This window comes from Schistocerca piceifrons, chromosome 3, assembly GCF_021461385.2.
Source record: "Schistocerca piceifrons isolate TAMUIC-IGC-003096 chromosome 3, iqSchPice1.1, whole genome shotgun sequence".
Lineage (NCBI taxonomy): Eukaryota > Metazoa > Arthropoda > Insecta > Orthoptera > Acrididae > Schistocerca > Schistocerca piceifrons.
In genome coordinates, this window is record NC_060140.1 from 868,725,830 (window position 1) to 868,738,919 (window position 13,090).

The following is a 13,090-nucleotide window of genomic DNA, read 5'->3' on the forward strand; positions in this document are numbered from 1 at the left end:
GTGATTAATGTTTTTGGAATCCATGCTGACTGGTATTGAGGAGGCCATTCTGTTCAAGATACCTCATTATATTTGAGCTCAGAATATGTTTTAAGATTCTACAACAAATTGATGTCAAGGATCCTGGACAATAGTTTTGTGGATCACTTCTACTAACCTTCTTGTAGACGGGTGTGATGTGTGCTTTTTTCCAAGACCTAGGCACGGTTTTTTGTTCAAGTGGTCTATGATAGATTATAGTTAGAAGAGGGGCTATAACTCAGCCTCAAATTCAATATAGAGTCTGATAAGGATTTCATTGGGCGCTGGAGCTTTGATCAGTTTTAACAGTTTCGCAACGCCACTGATAGGTACTAATACTTATTTTATTCACCTTTTCAGTGGTTCGAGGATTAAGTTGGGACAGTTCTCCTGGCTTTTCTTTGTAAAGGATCATTGAAAGCGGAGTTAATAATTTCAGCCTTTGCTTCGCTACCCTCATTTTCTGTTCGTGGCTTATTTGCTGGGGTTTTGTGAAATATCATTTGACAATCTTCTGCTGTGGTAGTCACTTAAGGCATCACGCATTGCCCTCTTGACAGTCAAATACGTTTCATTCGACATCACTCTCTATCTATGGCTCTACACTTCGATTTCCGTCTATTATACAGTAATCTCTGTTTAGAAGTTCCATTGAGTACATTTCTATCCAAAGCATGGCCAACGAATCTTTTAAACCTGAGCCATAGTTCCTCTACATGATCCTGTCCTGTGCTGAAAGTTTAAGTTCCTCATTGACATTACTGATTTTTTTTATCTACTTCACTGAATGTATGTATATTTCTGCTTATTTTAGTTGTCTTTCGTACTTTGGTAATCATTGTTGTCACAACAGCTGCACAGATACCCATATTCATTGTGGGCACCCTCAAAGATATCAGCTCTGTTTGTTGACATAGATCCAATATTTTTTCATCGTCGGTGGGGTTCCTAACTGTCTTTTCTGGATAATTTTCAGAAAAGGCATTGAGTAACATTTTTTACAGGATGTCTTAATACTACGACCAATAGCTAAACTTCTTAATACACCGACCATAAACAAAACTGTCATTTTCCCAATTAAGTGTTGGATGACTGATGTTTCCACCGATGATTACGGTATGATTGGGGAACTTACGTACAAGTGGATTGCAGTTTTCTTAAAATTTTTCGTTTACATCAGGAGATGAGTCTGGTGGGCTATAGAAGTATCCAGTTATCATTTTATGCCCGCTCTTGATACTGAGTCTCGCCCAAACAGTCTCACATGCAGCTTCAGTTTATTTCTCGGTGGATCTGAGTGTCTTGTCAACTGCAACAAATATGCCACCTCTATTTCCTTATCCTTTGGATATATATTAAATTTCTCCAAAAATCTAATGCTATAAGCTGCACCATAACATTAATAATCACCCATAAGATTTCTGTTGACGCCATGTGGAAAGCGGTGCTACTACGCAGAATTTGTGGCGTCCTTGTGAACGGTGCAACTACAGAAATCCACTAGTTGCATGTGTGAACCCGGCTTAAATTCACTGCCTAGCCATTGGCAGCCATGCCCATTTAGCAAGAAACTTTGCGCAGAGCATCGTAAGATATTATTTAAGTGTTTACTGAATGTAAACCACGGTGCACACGGTGGGTTTGTTTACGTATTGTGAGTGTAGAGTATGTGATTAATGGCAAAATTAGGTGTTGCGTATGGGCTTTGCCCACTGATTGACGAAAGTAGTTTACTTGGTGTAACAGACGATTCCCAGCCCGGTACTGTGCTTGTGACACTTGGGAGAAATATCGTTATAAGATATAAGGTAAGTACTGTGAAAAACAATGGTTGAGAAACCAAAGTGATTCGAATCTAGCATTGTTTTATGTTCACACTTTCCTGATGGTTTAATTTTTACTTGGTAAGTCAACAGACAAATACTTCTTACTAGATGTTCCCTTCGAAAGAGCAATGCCGGTTTCTTATACCAAACGTAATTTGTATTCCGCCACTAATGACCTCTTCATCGACTGGACTTTAAGCCCTGTCTTCCTTCCTTGACACCGTCTGTTTCGTACCGTAACCTGACAAGCAATTTTACGTGGGAGTGTGCTGAACTGCCTTCTTATAGTGGAAAGCAGAATTACGTTTATCGTTTGAATGGCAATCGTGTACTGTACTAAACACCAGTTTACATATTGTATTTGATATCAATGTTAAGTTTCATATGACTCAACATTAAGCAGAAATTCAGTCCCTACCAAATGTATGTTCTCAGTTTAATAACAGCCTAGTAGCCTAAAAGATGACATTTACTGCATAGTTATTTGTGTGCACTTCTGTCTGTCTTGACATGGAACTAGAAATGAGTGCCTGCGAATTGTCAACAAGTGTATAACATATAGGCATGGATTAAATGCTGTCTTGTACAGTTCTGTTGTTAAACTGAGTGTGTGGTGGTAGAATACTATGAACTGTACATATATGAACAACATTGTACAGTTGCCATTGTATATTGTATAGCTACAAACAGAACCATCACATGTGCAAAATACATAGCATATGAGATTGCATCTGTGTTGTTGTTGTTGTTGTTGTTGTTGTTGTTGTTGTTGTTGTCTTCAGTCCTGAGACTGGTTTGATACAGCTCTCCATGCTACTCTATCCTGTGCAAGCTTCTTCATCTCCCAGCACTTAGTGCAACCTACATCCTTCTGAATCTGCTTAGTGTATTCATCTCTTGGTCTCCCTCTACGATTTTTACCCTCCACACTGCCCTCCAACGCTAAATTTGTGATCCCTTGATGCCTCAGAACATGTCCTACCAATCGGTCCCTTCTTCTTGTCAAGTTGTGCCACAAACTCCTCCCCAGTTCTATTCAATACCTCCTCATTAGTTATGTGATCTACCCATCTAATCTTCAGCATTCTTCTGTAGCACCACATTTCGAAAGCTTCTATTTTCTTCTTGTCTGTGCATAGGTACGTATTTTTCCTTTAAATGACTGCGCCCTTTACGTAGTGTCATTAATTTCCGTATGTGTAGATAGACTGTCACAGTAAACTTTCTTGATGTTTTGTCATCTTCATCTGTTTTAAACAGTCTAAAACCAATGTTCCACCAAACATGCTGTATCATACTTTAGGCCTATATGAATAGAACCACTGTCATCCATTGTTGTAAAACATTACTTATTCATATGACAAATTAATTTGTTTTCATGTTTTGTTACTTTCATTTTACATATTTCTTTCTTTCTTTCTTTCTTTTTTTTTTCAAATTAATTTTTTGTGAATTAGGTAGTTACATGTACCATTATCAAGTAGCTTTGGTTCACGTAATCAAAAGGAATTTCATAAAACAAAGAAATGTGAAACAATAACAGAAAGGCAAATAAAACAGCATTCTCAGCCACCTACAACAGAAATGATGATGTATTGAAAGCATTAACCTCAATGTTCGTTTACGAACCTAGGGAGATATGTAATGTCAATCTTTTTTGACTAGGGCCTACTACGTACTGTACACTTATTTTGATACATTTTGACGAGCTGCATTTCATAAATTACTATTAGGTACAATTTTTCTGGCCTGTGCGGAAGCAAACTGAAAGAATAGGATCATTCTATGTTAAATCAACACGGCTGACAATCTCTGATTTTTATCAAATGTGTACTCATTGCATATGAGGAGAGAATGAAAAATGGCATTTTTCAGATTTGTATTTATTTATTTATTTACATGTCAAATTCCACAGGACCAAACTGAGAAGCAAACCTCCAAGGTCATGGAACGTGTCAGTACATGAAATTACAACTTAAAAGTAATAACGGATAAAAATAAAATGCTTATGAACCTGAAAAAAGTCAGTCCATAAGTTTAAGTAAACACAGTCACAATACAACAAGAATCAGCTTAATTTTTCAAGAAATTCCTCGACAGAATAGAAGGAGTGACACGTGAGGAAACTCTTCAGTTTTGATTTGAAAGTGTGTGTATTACTGCAAAAATTTTGAATTTGAGTGGTAGCTTATTGAAAATGGATGCAGAAGTACACTGCACACCATTCTGCTCAAGGTGGTTAAGGAAGTCCGATCCAAATACGGGTTTTGATTTGTGCCGACTATTAACTGTGTGAAAGCTGCTTATTCTTGGGAGTAAGCTAATATTGTGAACAAGAAGTGACAGGGTGTCCCAGCTATCTTGTCCACCCAAAATACACTCCTGGAAATGGAAAAAAGAACACATTGACACCGGTGTGTCAGACCCACCATACTTGCTCCGGACACTGCGAGAGGGCTGTACAAGCAATGATCACACGCACGGCACAGCGGACACACCAGGAACCGCGGTGTTGGCCGTCGAATGGCGCTAGCTGCGCAGCATTTGTGCACCGCCGCCGTCAGTGTCAGCCAGTTTGCCGTGGCATACGGAGCTCCATCGCAGTCTTTAACACTGGTAACATGCCGCGACAGCGTGGACGTGAACCGTATGTGCAGTTGACGGACTTTGAGCGAGGGCGTATAGTGGGCATGCGGGAGGCCGGGTGGACGTACCGCCGAATTGCTCAACACGTGGGGCGTGAGGTCTCCACAGTACATCGATGTTGTCGCCAGTGGTCGGCGGAAGGTGCACGTGCCCGTCGACCTGGGACCGGACCGCAGCGACGCACGGATGCACGTCAAGACCGTAGGATCCTACGCAGTGCCATAGGGGACCGCACCGCCACTTCCCAGCAAATTAGGGACACTGTTGCTCCTGGGGTATCGGCGAGGACCATTCGCAACCGTCTCCATGAAGCTGGGCTACGGTCCCGCACACCGTTAGACCGTCTTCCGCTCACGCCCCAACATCGTGCAGCCCGCCTCCAGTGGTGTCGCGACAGGCGTGAATGGAGGGACGAATGGAGACGTGTCGTCTTCAGCGATGAGAGTCGCTTCTGCCTTGGTGCTAATGATGGTCGTATGCGTGTTTGGCGCCGTGCAGGTGAGCGCCACAATCAGGACTGCATACGACCGAGGCACACAGGGCCAACACCCGGCATCATGGTGTGGGGAGCGATCTCCTACACTGGCCGTACACCACTGGTGATCGTCGAGGGGACACTGAATAGTGCACGGTACATCCAAACTGTCATCAAACCCATCGTTCTACCATTCCTAGACCGGCAAGGGAACTTGCTGTTCCAACAGGACAATGCACGTCCGCATGTATCCCGTGCCACCCAACGTGCTCTAGAAGGTGTAAGTCAACTACCCTGGCCAGCAAGATCTCTGGATCTGTCCCCCATTGAGCATGTTTGGGACTGGATGAAGCGTCGTCTCACGCGGTCTGCACGTCCAGCACGAACGCTGGTCCAACTGAGGCGCCAGGTGGAAATGGCATGGCAAGCCGTTCCACAGGACTACATCCAGCATCTCTACGATCGTCTCCATGGGAGAATAGCAGCCTGCATTGCTGCGAAAGGTGGATATACACTGTACTAGTGCCGACATTGTGCATGCTCTGTTGCCTGTGTCTATGTGCCTGTGGTTCTGTCAGTGTGATCATGTGATGTATCTGACCCCAGGAATGTGTCAATAAAGTTTCCCCTTCCTGGGACAATGAATTCACGGTGTTCTTATTTCAATTTCCAGGAGTGTATCTCTGGAACAATAACAGCTATTGGAAAACGACTTTCGCCGATATCCATGTAGGGCTGGGGCCCATGAATGTACAGATTTGGAAACATGGACATCCTATATTTTTTCTTCAGCAATCCATAGCATGACAAAGCACATACACAATGGCGTTGATTGCATCGCAATATTCCCATTACATCCCGAAATATTGAGATGCAAAGTTGACGCTTGAAACACCCGACATGCACTGCTAGTGCACGTCCTGAGGCTCAGGCGTGAACCCCATGCTGCCCGTAATCGCGTTGTGATTGACATGCATAATCACACCTCCATGCTTATCAAGAGGGACACTTACTTGTGAATCACATCGCGATTACGGGCAGCATGGGGTTCAGGCCTGAGCCTGAGCGCTAGCAGCGCATGTCGGGTGTTTCAAGCATCAACTTCGCGTCTCAATATCTCGGGATGTAATGGGAATATTGCAATGCAATCAACGCCATTGTGTATGTTCTTTGTCATGCTGTGGATTGCTGAAGAAAAAATATAGGAGGTCCATTTAAAAAAACATAAGTTTGTGTTAAAAAACACATATGCTTTCGTTTTAGAATGTTTCCAAATATGTACATTCATGGGCCCCAGCCCTACATTGATACCAGTGAAAGTCGTTTTCCAATAGCTGTTATTGTTCCTGAGATATTTTGGGTGGACAAGATAGCTGGGACACCTTGTGTGTATTATATATATATATATATACACACACAGTCCCTACCAAATGTATGTTCTCAGTTTAATAACAGCCTAGTAGCCTAAAAGATGACATTTACTGCATAGTTATGTGTGTGCACTTCTGTCTGTCTTGACAGACAGAAGTATATATATGAGGGAAACATTCCACATGGGAAAAATATATCTAAAAACAAAGATGATGTGACTTAGCAAACGAAAGCGCTGGCACGTCGATAGACACACAAACATACACACAAAATTCAAGCTTTCGCAACAAACTGTTGCCTCATCAGGAAAGAGGGAAGGAGAGGGAAAGACGAAAGGATGTGGGTTTTAAGGGAGAGGGTAAGGAGTCATTCCAATCCCGGGAGCGGAAAGACTTACCTTAGGGGGAAAAAAGGACGGATATACACTCGCACACACACACATATCCATCCACACATATACAGACACAAGCAGACAGGTCTTTAAATATGTCTGCTTGTGTCTGTATATGTGTGGATGGATGTGTGTGTGTGTGTGTGTGTGTGTGTGTGTGTGTGTGTGTGTGTGTGTGTGCGCGCGCGCGAGTGTATACCCGTCCTTTTTTCCCCCTAAGGTAAGTCTTTCCACTCCCGGGATTGCAATGACTCCTTACCCTCTCCCTTAAAACCCACATCCTTTCGTCTTTCCCTCTCCTTCCCTCTTTCCTGATGAGGCAATAGTTTGTTGCAAAAGCTTGAATTTTGTGTGTGTGTTTGTGTTTGTTTGTGTGTCTATCGACGTGCCAGCGCTTTCGTTTGGTAAGTCACATCATCTTTGTTAAGCTAATGAAAATAAGCAAAGTAGACTAATGTTCGTGTCGAACAATCACCCATTTCAGATACTGTTGAATAGTAAAAATGGCAGCATTAAATCTTTGGACAAGATCCTGAAGGTGGGCTTTCCACGACAGTTTACTATCTATCTGAACACCTAGAAATTTGAACTGTAAGTTTCACTAATCATATGCCCATTCTGTGAAATTAAGATGTCAGGTTTTGTTGAATTATGTGTTAGAAACTGAGTCTTACTGTGATTTAGCGTTAGTTTATTTTCTACAAGCCATTAACTTAGGTCATGTACTGCACTATTTGAAAGTGAGCCAATGTTGCACACAACATCCTTTACTACCAAGCTTGTGTCATCAGCAAACAGAAATATTTTAGAGTTACCCGTAATACTAGAGGTCATATAATTTACATAAATGAGGAACAGAAGTGGCCCCAACACTGATCCCTGGGACCCCCCCCCCCCCCCTCCCATTTGACCATACCCCACTCAAACCCCACCTCACAGCCATTCTCAATATTGTGAATAACTACCTTTTACTGTCTGTTCCTAAAGTAAGAGGTGAACCAATTGTGAGCTGCTCCCCATATTCCATAATGGTCCAACTTCTGAAGCAATGTTTAGTGATTAACACAATCAAACGCCTTAGTTAAATCAAAAAATCTGCCTAGCATTTGAGACCTTTTGTTTAACCCATCCAGTACCTTGCAGATAAAAGAAAATATAGCATTTTCAGTTGTTAAACAACTTCTAAAGCCAAACTGTACATTTGATAGCAGATCGTGTGATATAAAATGATCAATTATCCTTACATACACAGTCTTTTCAATAATTTTAGCAAACACTGATGGCATAGAAATGGTCTAAAATTGTCTACATTATCTCTTCCTCCCTTTTTATAGAGCAGTTTTACTACTGAGTACTTTAATCAGGAAACTGACCATCCTAAAGGAAAAATTACAGATATGGCTAAATACAGGGCTAACATGTGCAGCACAGTACTTAAATATTCCGATAGGCACTCCATCGTAACTGTGAGTCTTTAGTCTTCAGTGATTTAATTATTGACTCAGTCTCCCCCTTGTCTGTATTGCAGAGGAGTATTTCAGACATCTATCTCAGAAAGGCATTTGCCAAGAAAGTTATGATTCCCTGTGGAATTAAATTTTTATTTAATTCACCAGCAGTGGTCAGAAATGATTGTTAAATACTGTACATATATCTGGTTTATCAGTAGCACAAGTATGACAAAAGTAATGGCCACCCAAAGGTCTAAAAATGTGTGGAAAATGTGACAAACATTGCATACAGAAATGGCTGTAATGTCTGTTCTAAGAGAAATAGAAGCACTTTCAGATAATTTTGGAAACGGCTAAGAACAAACTTTAAAAAGGTATCCAACATTACCGTATTCAAATAATGTACATAATCAAGGTCAGTGACCTTGAATAACTCGGAACATATCACCTACAAAATGTCTGAAAAAATATATTTGCGCCTTCATATTACATCACACAACATAGTAAAAAATCAAGTTAGGATGACATTTGGATTTGGAGATATTAATTTATTTCTTCAGTAGTATGACACAATAAAGCAATAAAAATTGAATGCAAACTGCAACAGAATAACTTAAAGTACTGAAAAATATGTTATCTTTTAAAAAAGATTGTGTGATAGCAATAAACAGTAAGGTAGCAAAATGAACAGGCCAATAGGAAGCACTTGTAATATGCCAAGTACAAATGTTGATATGATTGGTGGTGTAATGACAGACCACAAAATGTGTGATAGGTGCAGGAAAAAATTGACACACAAACAAGGGCTTGTGGCTGAACCTACTATGTGGAAAGATATAGGAATCACAACTCAGCGTAACTCCTCACACACATCTATTGACCATGATGTTGATGTAGTTGAATTAACTGATAGTCTGGTATCATTAGTGAGTCACCAGAGGAAAAGAAGAGACAAAGAGAAAACATATGCAGAGAATAAGGTCGAGAAAGTGTCTGAAGTATTCCGAAATAAATACGAGAAAAAGCAGAGGGGTGAAACAATGTTATGGAATCTGAAATCCCATTGAAGAGGCAAGGAAACTGGTACACCTACCTAATCTTGTGTAGGGCCCTAGTGACCACACAGAAGTGCTGCAACATGACATGGCATGGACTCGACTTTTGTCTGAAGTAGTGCTGGAGGGAACTGACACTATGAATCCTGCAGGGCTGTCCATAAATCTGTAAGAGTATGAGGGGATGTAGATCTCTTCTGAACAGATCATTGCAAGACATCCCAGATATTCTCAATAATGTTCATGTCAAGGGAGATTGGTAGCCAGCGGAAGTGTTTAAACTCAGAACAGTGTTCTTGGAGCCATTCTGTAGCAATTATGGACATGTGGGATGTCACATTGTGTTGCTGGAATTGACCAAATCCATTGGAATGCACAATGGACATGAATGGATGTGAGTGATCAGGCAGTATGCTTACAGTTATGTACATGTCACCTGTCAGAGTCATATCTAGAGGTATCGGGGGTCCCATATCACCCTAACCGCACATGTCCCACACCATTACAGAGCTCCACCAGCTTGAATAGTCCCCTGCTGACATGCAGGGTCCGTGGATTCATGAGGTTGTCTCCCTATCTGTACACATCCATCCGCTGTATACGATTTGAAATGAGACTAGTCTGACTAGGCAACATGTTTCCAGTCATCAACAGTCCAATGTCGGTGTCGACGGGCCCAGGCGAGGTGTAAAGCTTCGTGCCGAGCAGTCATGAAGTACATGAATGGGCCTTAGCTCTGAAAGCCCATATCGATGAAGTTTTGTTGAATGGTTCACACTCTGCCCCTAGCTGATCGTCCAGCATTGAAATCTGCAGCAATTTGCGGAAGGGTTGCACTTCTGTCATACTGAATGATTCTCTTCAGTCATTGTTGGTCCTGTTCTTGCAGGAGCTTTTACCAGCCACAGAGATGTTGGAGATTTGATGTTTTGCCGAATTCCTGATAATCACGGTACACTCGTGAAATGGTCACATGGGAAAATCTCCACTTCATCACTACCTTATGCACCAATTATAACACCATGTTCAAATTCACTTAAATCGTGAAAAACCTGCTGCCATTGTAGCAGCAGGAACCGATGGATCAACTGCGCCAGACACTTGTTGCCGTATATAGGCGTTGCCAACCACAGCGCCGTATTCTGCCTGTTTACATATCTCTGTATTTGAATATGCATGCCTATACCAGTTTCATTGGTGCTTCAATGTATAACACAACTGAAAGAATAATTTAGTAATAGCACTTCAAACAGTGAGAAGAACCAAATATTGATGCTTCTTCCGAAAAGTGGGAGCATCCGAATGATGGAAAATGAATTTGAAGCCTCAAACTATTTAATAATTGGTCAAAGAATGTAGTATCTTAGGAACTCCTAATCCAAGACCTAAGTGAACATTTTGTGGACTTTCACATAGAATTTTACAACAGAGTGGATATAAGCCGCTATGTGCCTGAGAAGAAGGATTTTGTTTCTGTCAAGGGACATGGTTCCAGGGTTCATAAACAAAAATGACTGGTGTAGGAAAACCTAATGATTTTTATCAGGGCATCCAGAGTTAAAGCTGAAAGTAGCATTTTCCAAAGTTTGTCAGTTACGACCCAAGAACGGTGTTCTGGCTGGTGCAACCAGTACCTATAGTGTGCGTCTTTGCAGTATTCATGAAAATGTGAAGCTCATGTTGGACAGGTGATGCCAACTGTCACCTTAATGCATACAAACGCAGTCTGTCCGAGAGCATTTGTAATCCTGCACAGCCAAAATGTTATATGTCAAAATGTGAGAACTGCCCAAGTGCACAATCTTTCATTATATAATCTATAGGACTTGTTCGTTGAAAATGGAACTGATGAAATAACATACAAACTTTGGACACCTACAGACCAAACATCTCTCCAAACATGTCTGTTTTGTGGAAGGCTTCTTGGGAAACCTCACTGAAGAATTCAAAAAAGCTCCTGCAGCTTCATAGCTGTCCAACAGTCTTTTCAATCTGAAAGGGACACTTGTGACAATGAATACATTGTTGTTTGTGATTTTGCAGAGAATTATACAGGATGAGGTTTAAGGGGGTTCACTGGAACAATGCACAGACCTCTCTTCACCCATTTGTTGTTTATAATGACATCCAGAAACCTATGCAGTTGATCACATTTCATTTGTTAACAAATCAGAATGCCTTAAACATGACAGTGTTGTGTGTGTTCATCTTTTACAATGCTATTGCTTAACTTATCTTTTCATCAGAGTGATTTCAGTGTCTGTTTAGTGTCATTTCCTTGCTACATCATATGGCAGAGGACCATGTGGTGGTATTGGGGTACCACTGAGAGACTTGCTTCCCATGCCAGTCTGCAGTGCATCTACACCTCTCAGATGATGACACCCAGGTAGCTTTTTGAATGATGTTCCAAGAACATTACAGTGTATCACTTTCATAATAAAACTAACAGGGAATATGATGAGGACGCTCCTCTCTTTCAAGAGTCATTAGCACAGATTTGCACTATTTTTGGTACCCACTAGTTGCACTGTGTTATTTCCACTGTCCATAAAAAAAATCCAAATGAAAGTTTTCTCCACTTCACCATACATCAAAAATGAGTATCTGACACAGACCCACAATACTCATACCCTGTTGATATCACTGTGTTTGCTGTATGTTTGTATGAAGGTTGCTGCTGGCTTGGATGTATTTTTAATGTTACTGAATGTACCAGTGGGGTTACAAAAGCTCCCTACATCGTCATGGCTCTTCACCTTCATTGTGTACCCCAAGAAACCTGACGTCTTTACTGTGGACAAGATAGACATTTTTACAAAGGTTGATGGGAGTACAGCAACATGTCACATGTATGCCCTTTTACGAGAAGATGCTCAAAAGTGTTATATCTTGCTTCTCAGTGTTGAGGCTTGGTAACTGCTGATGATGCATTTGTCATTGCATTTGGTTGTGATATTTGAATGTTTTTTCCATGCATTCCATACATTTGTCTAGGATGGTTGTATCATGTTTTGTGTCATTGAAGGTCAGAGATCGTGCTGTTACCTTGCGTATTACAAATACTTGCAATTGGCCTGTTCATATTGCCATACTGTGCATTGCTATTACATCATCTTTTTAAAAGTTTACATGTTTTTCAGTACTTATAACATTTTGTTTCAGTTTGCATTAAATTTCTGTTGCTTTATTGTGTCACATAGCTTTAAGTATGTCCTAATCCAGATGACATCCCAACTTGATTTTTCACTATGTTTAGTGTAACAATGAAGAAGCAAGTACATCTTTCTCAGAAATTTTGAAGGTGATACGTTTTGAGATATTCAAGGTCACTGACCTTAATTATGTGTGTGTGGTTTTTTTTTTTTTGACATGGCCAAGTTGTATATCATTTGCAGTCTTTTCTTAGCCATTTCCAAAATTACCTGATCCATGATTCTGTCTCCATTAGAACAGAAATTACAGTCTTTTTTTGTGAGCAGTGTTTTTCGAATTTTGCACACATTTTTAGAAATTTGGGTGCTCATTCCTTTGTCATACTTGTGCTACAGTTCTGAAATTGGGCATTTTTCATTCTCTCCTCATGTGTAGTGAACACCAAATTTAATGAAAATTGGAGATGGTCAAGTTGGCAGCTGGGTTGACTTCACATGGAATGACTCCTCCTCTTTCGATTTATTTAGCCTTACAGTGCCAGAAAAAATTATACTTAACAGTAATTTATCAAGGGCAGGTCCTTAACATTTGTCAAAACAGACATTGTATACATTAGCAACAGGCTATTGGTAAAAACTGATTGATATTATATATCTCTCTAGGTTCCTAAAGAACCAACAGAGTATTAAAATTTTATG

The 13,090-nt window shown here is 40.7% G+C and overlaps 1 protein-coding gene across 1 annotated transcript in view; it reads left to right on the forward strand.

The window, feature by feature from the left end:
• The first annotated feature begins 1,612 nt into the window (after nucleotides 1-1,612).
• The window catches only part of LOC124789973 (nucleolar protein 11), a 76,954-nt gene continuing 65,476 nt past the window's right edge, over nucleotides 1,613-13,090 (forward strand). The window contains exon 1 of the mRNA XM_047257513.1: nucleotides 1,613-1,829. Coding sequence (XP_047113469.1) covers nucleotides 1,698-1,829 — 132 coding nt within the window. The 5' untranslated portion in view covers nucleotides 1,613-1,697. The remainder of the gene's footprint in view (nucleotides 1,830-13,090) is intronic.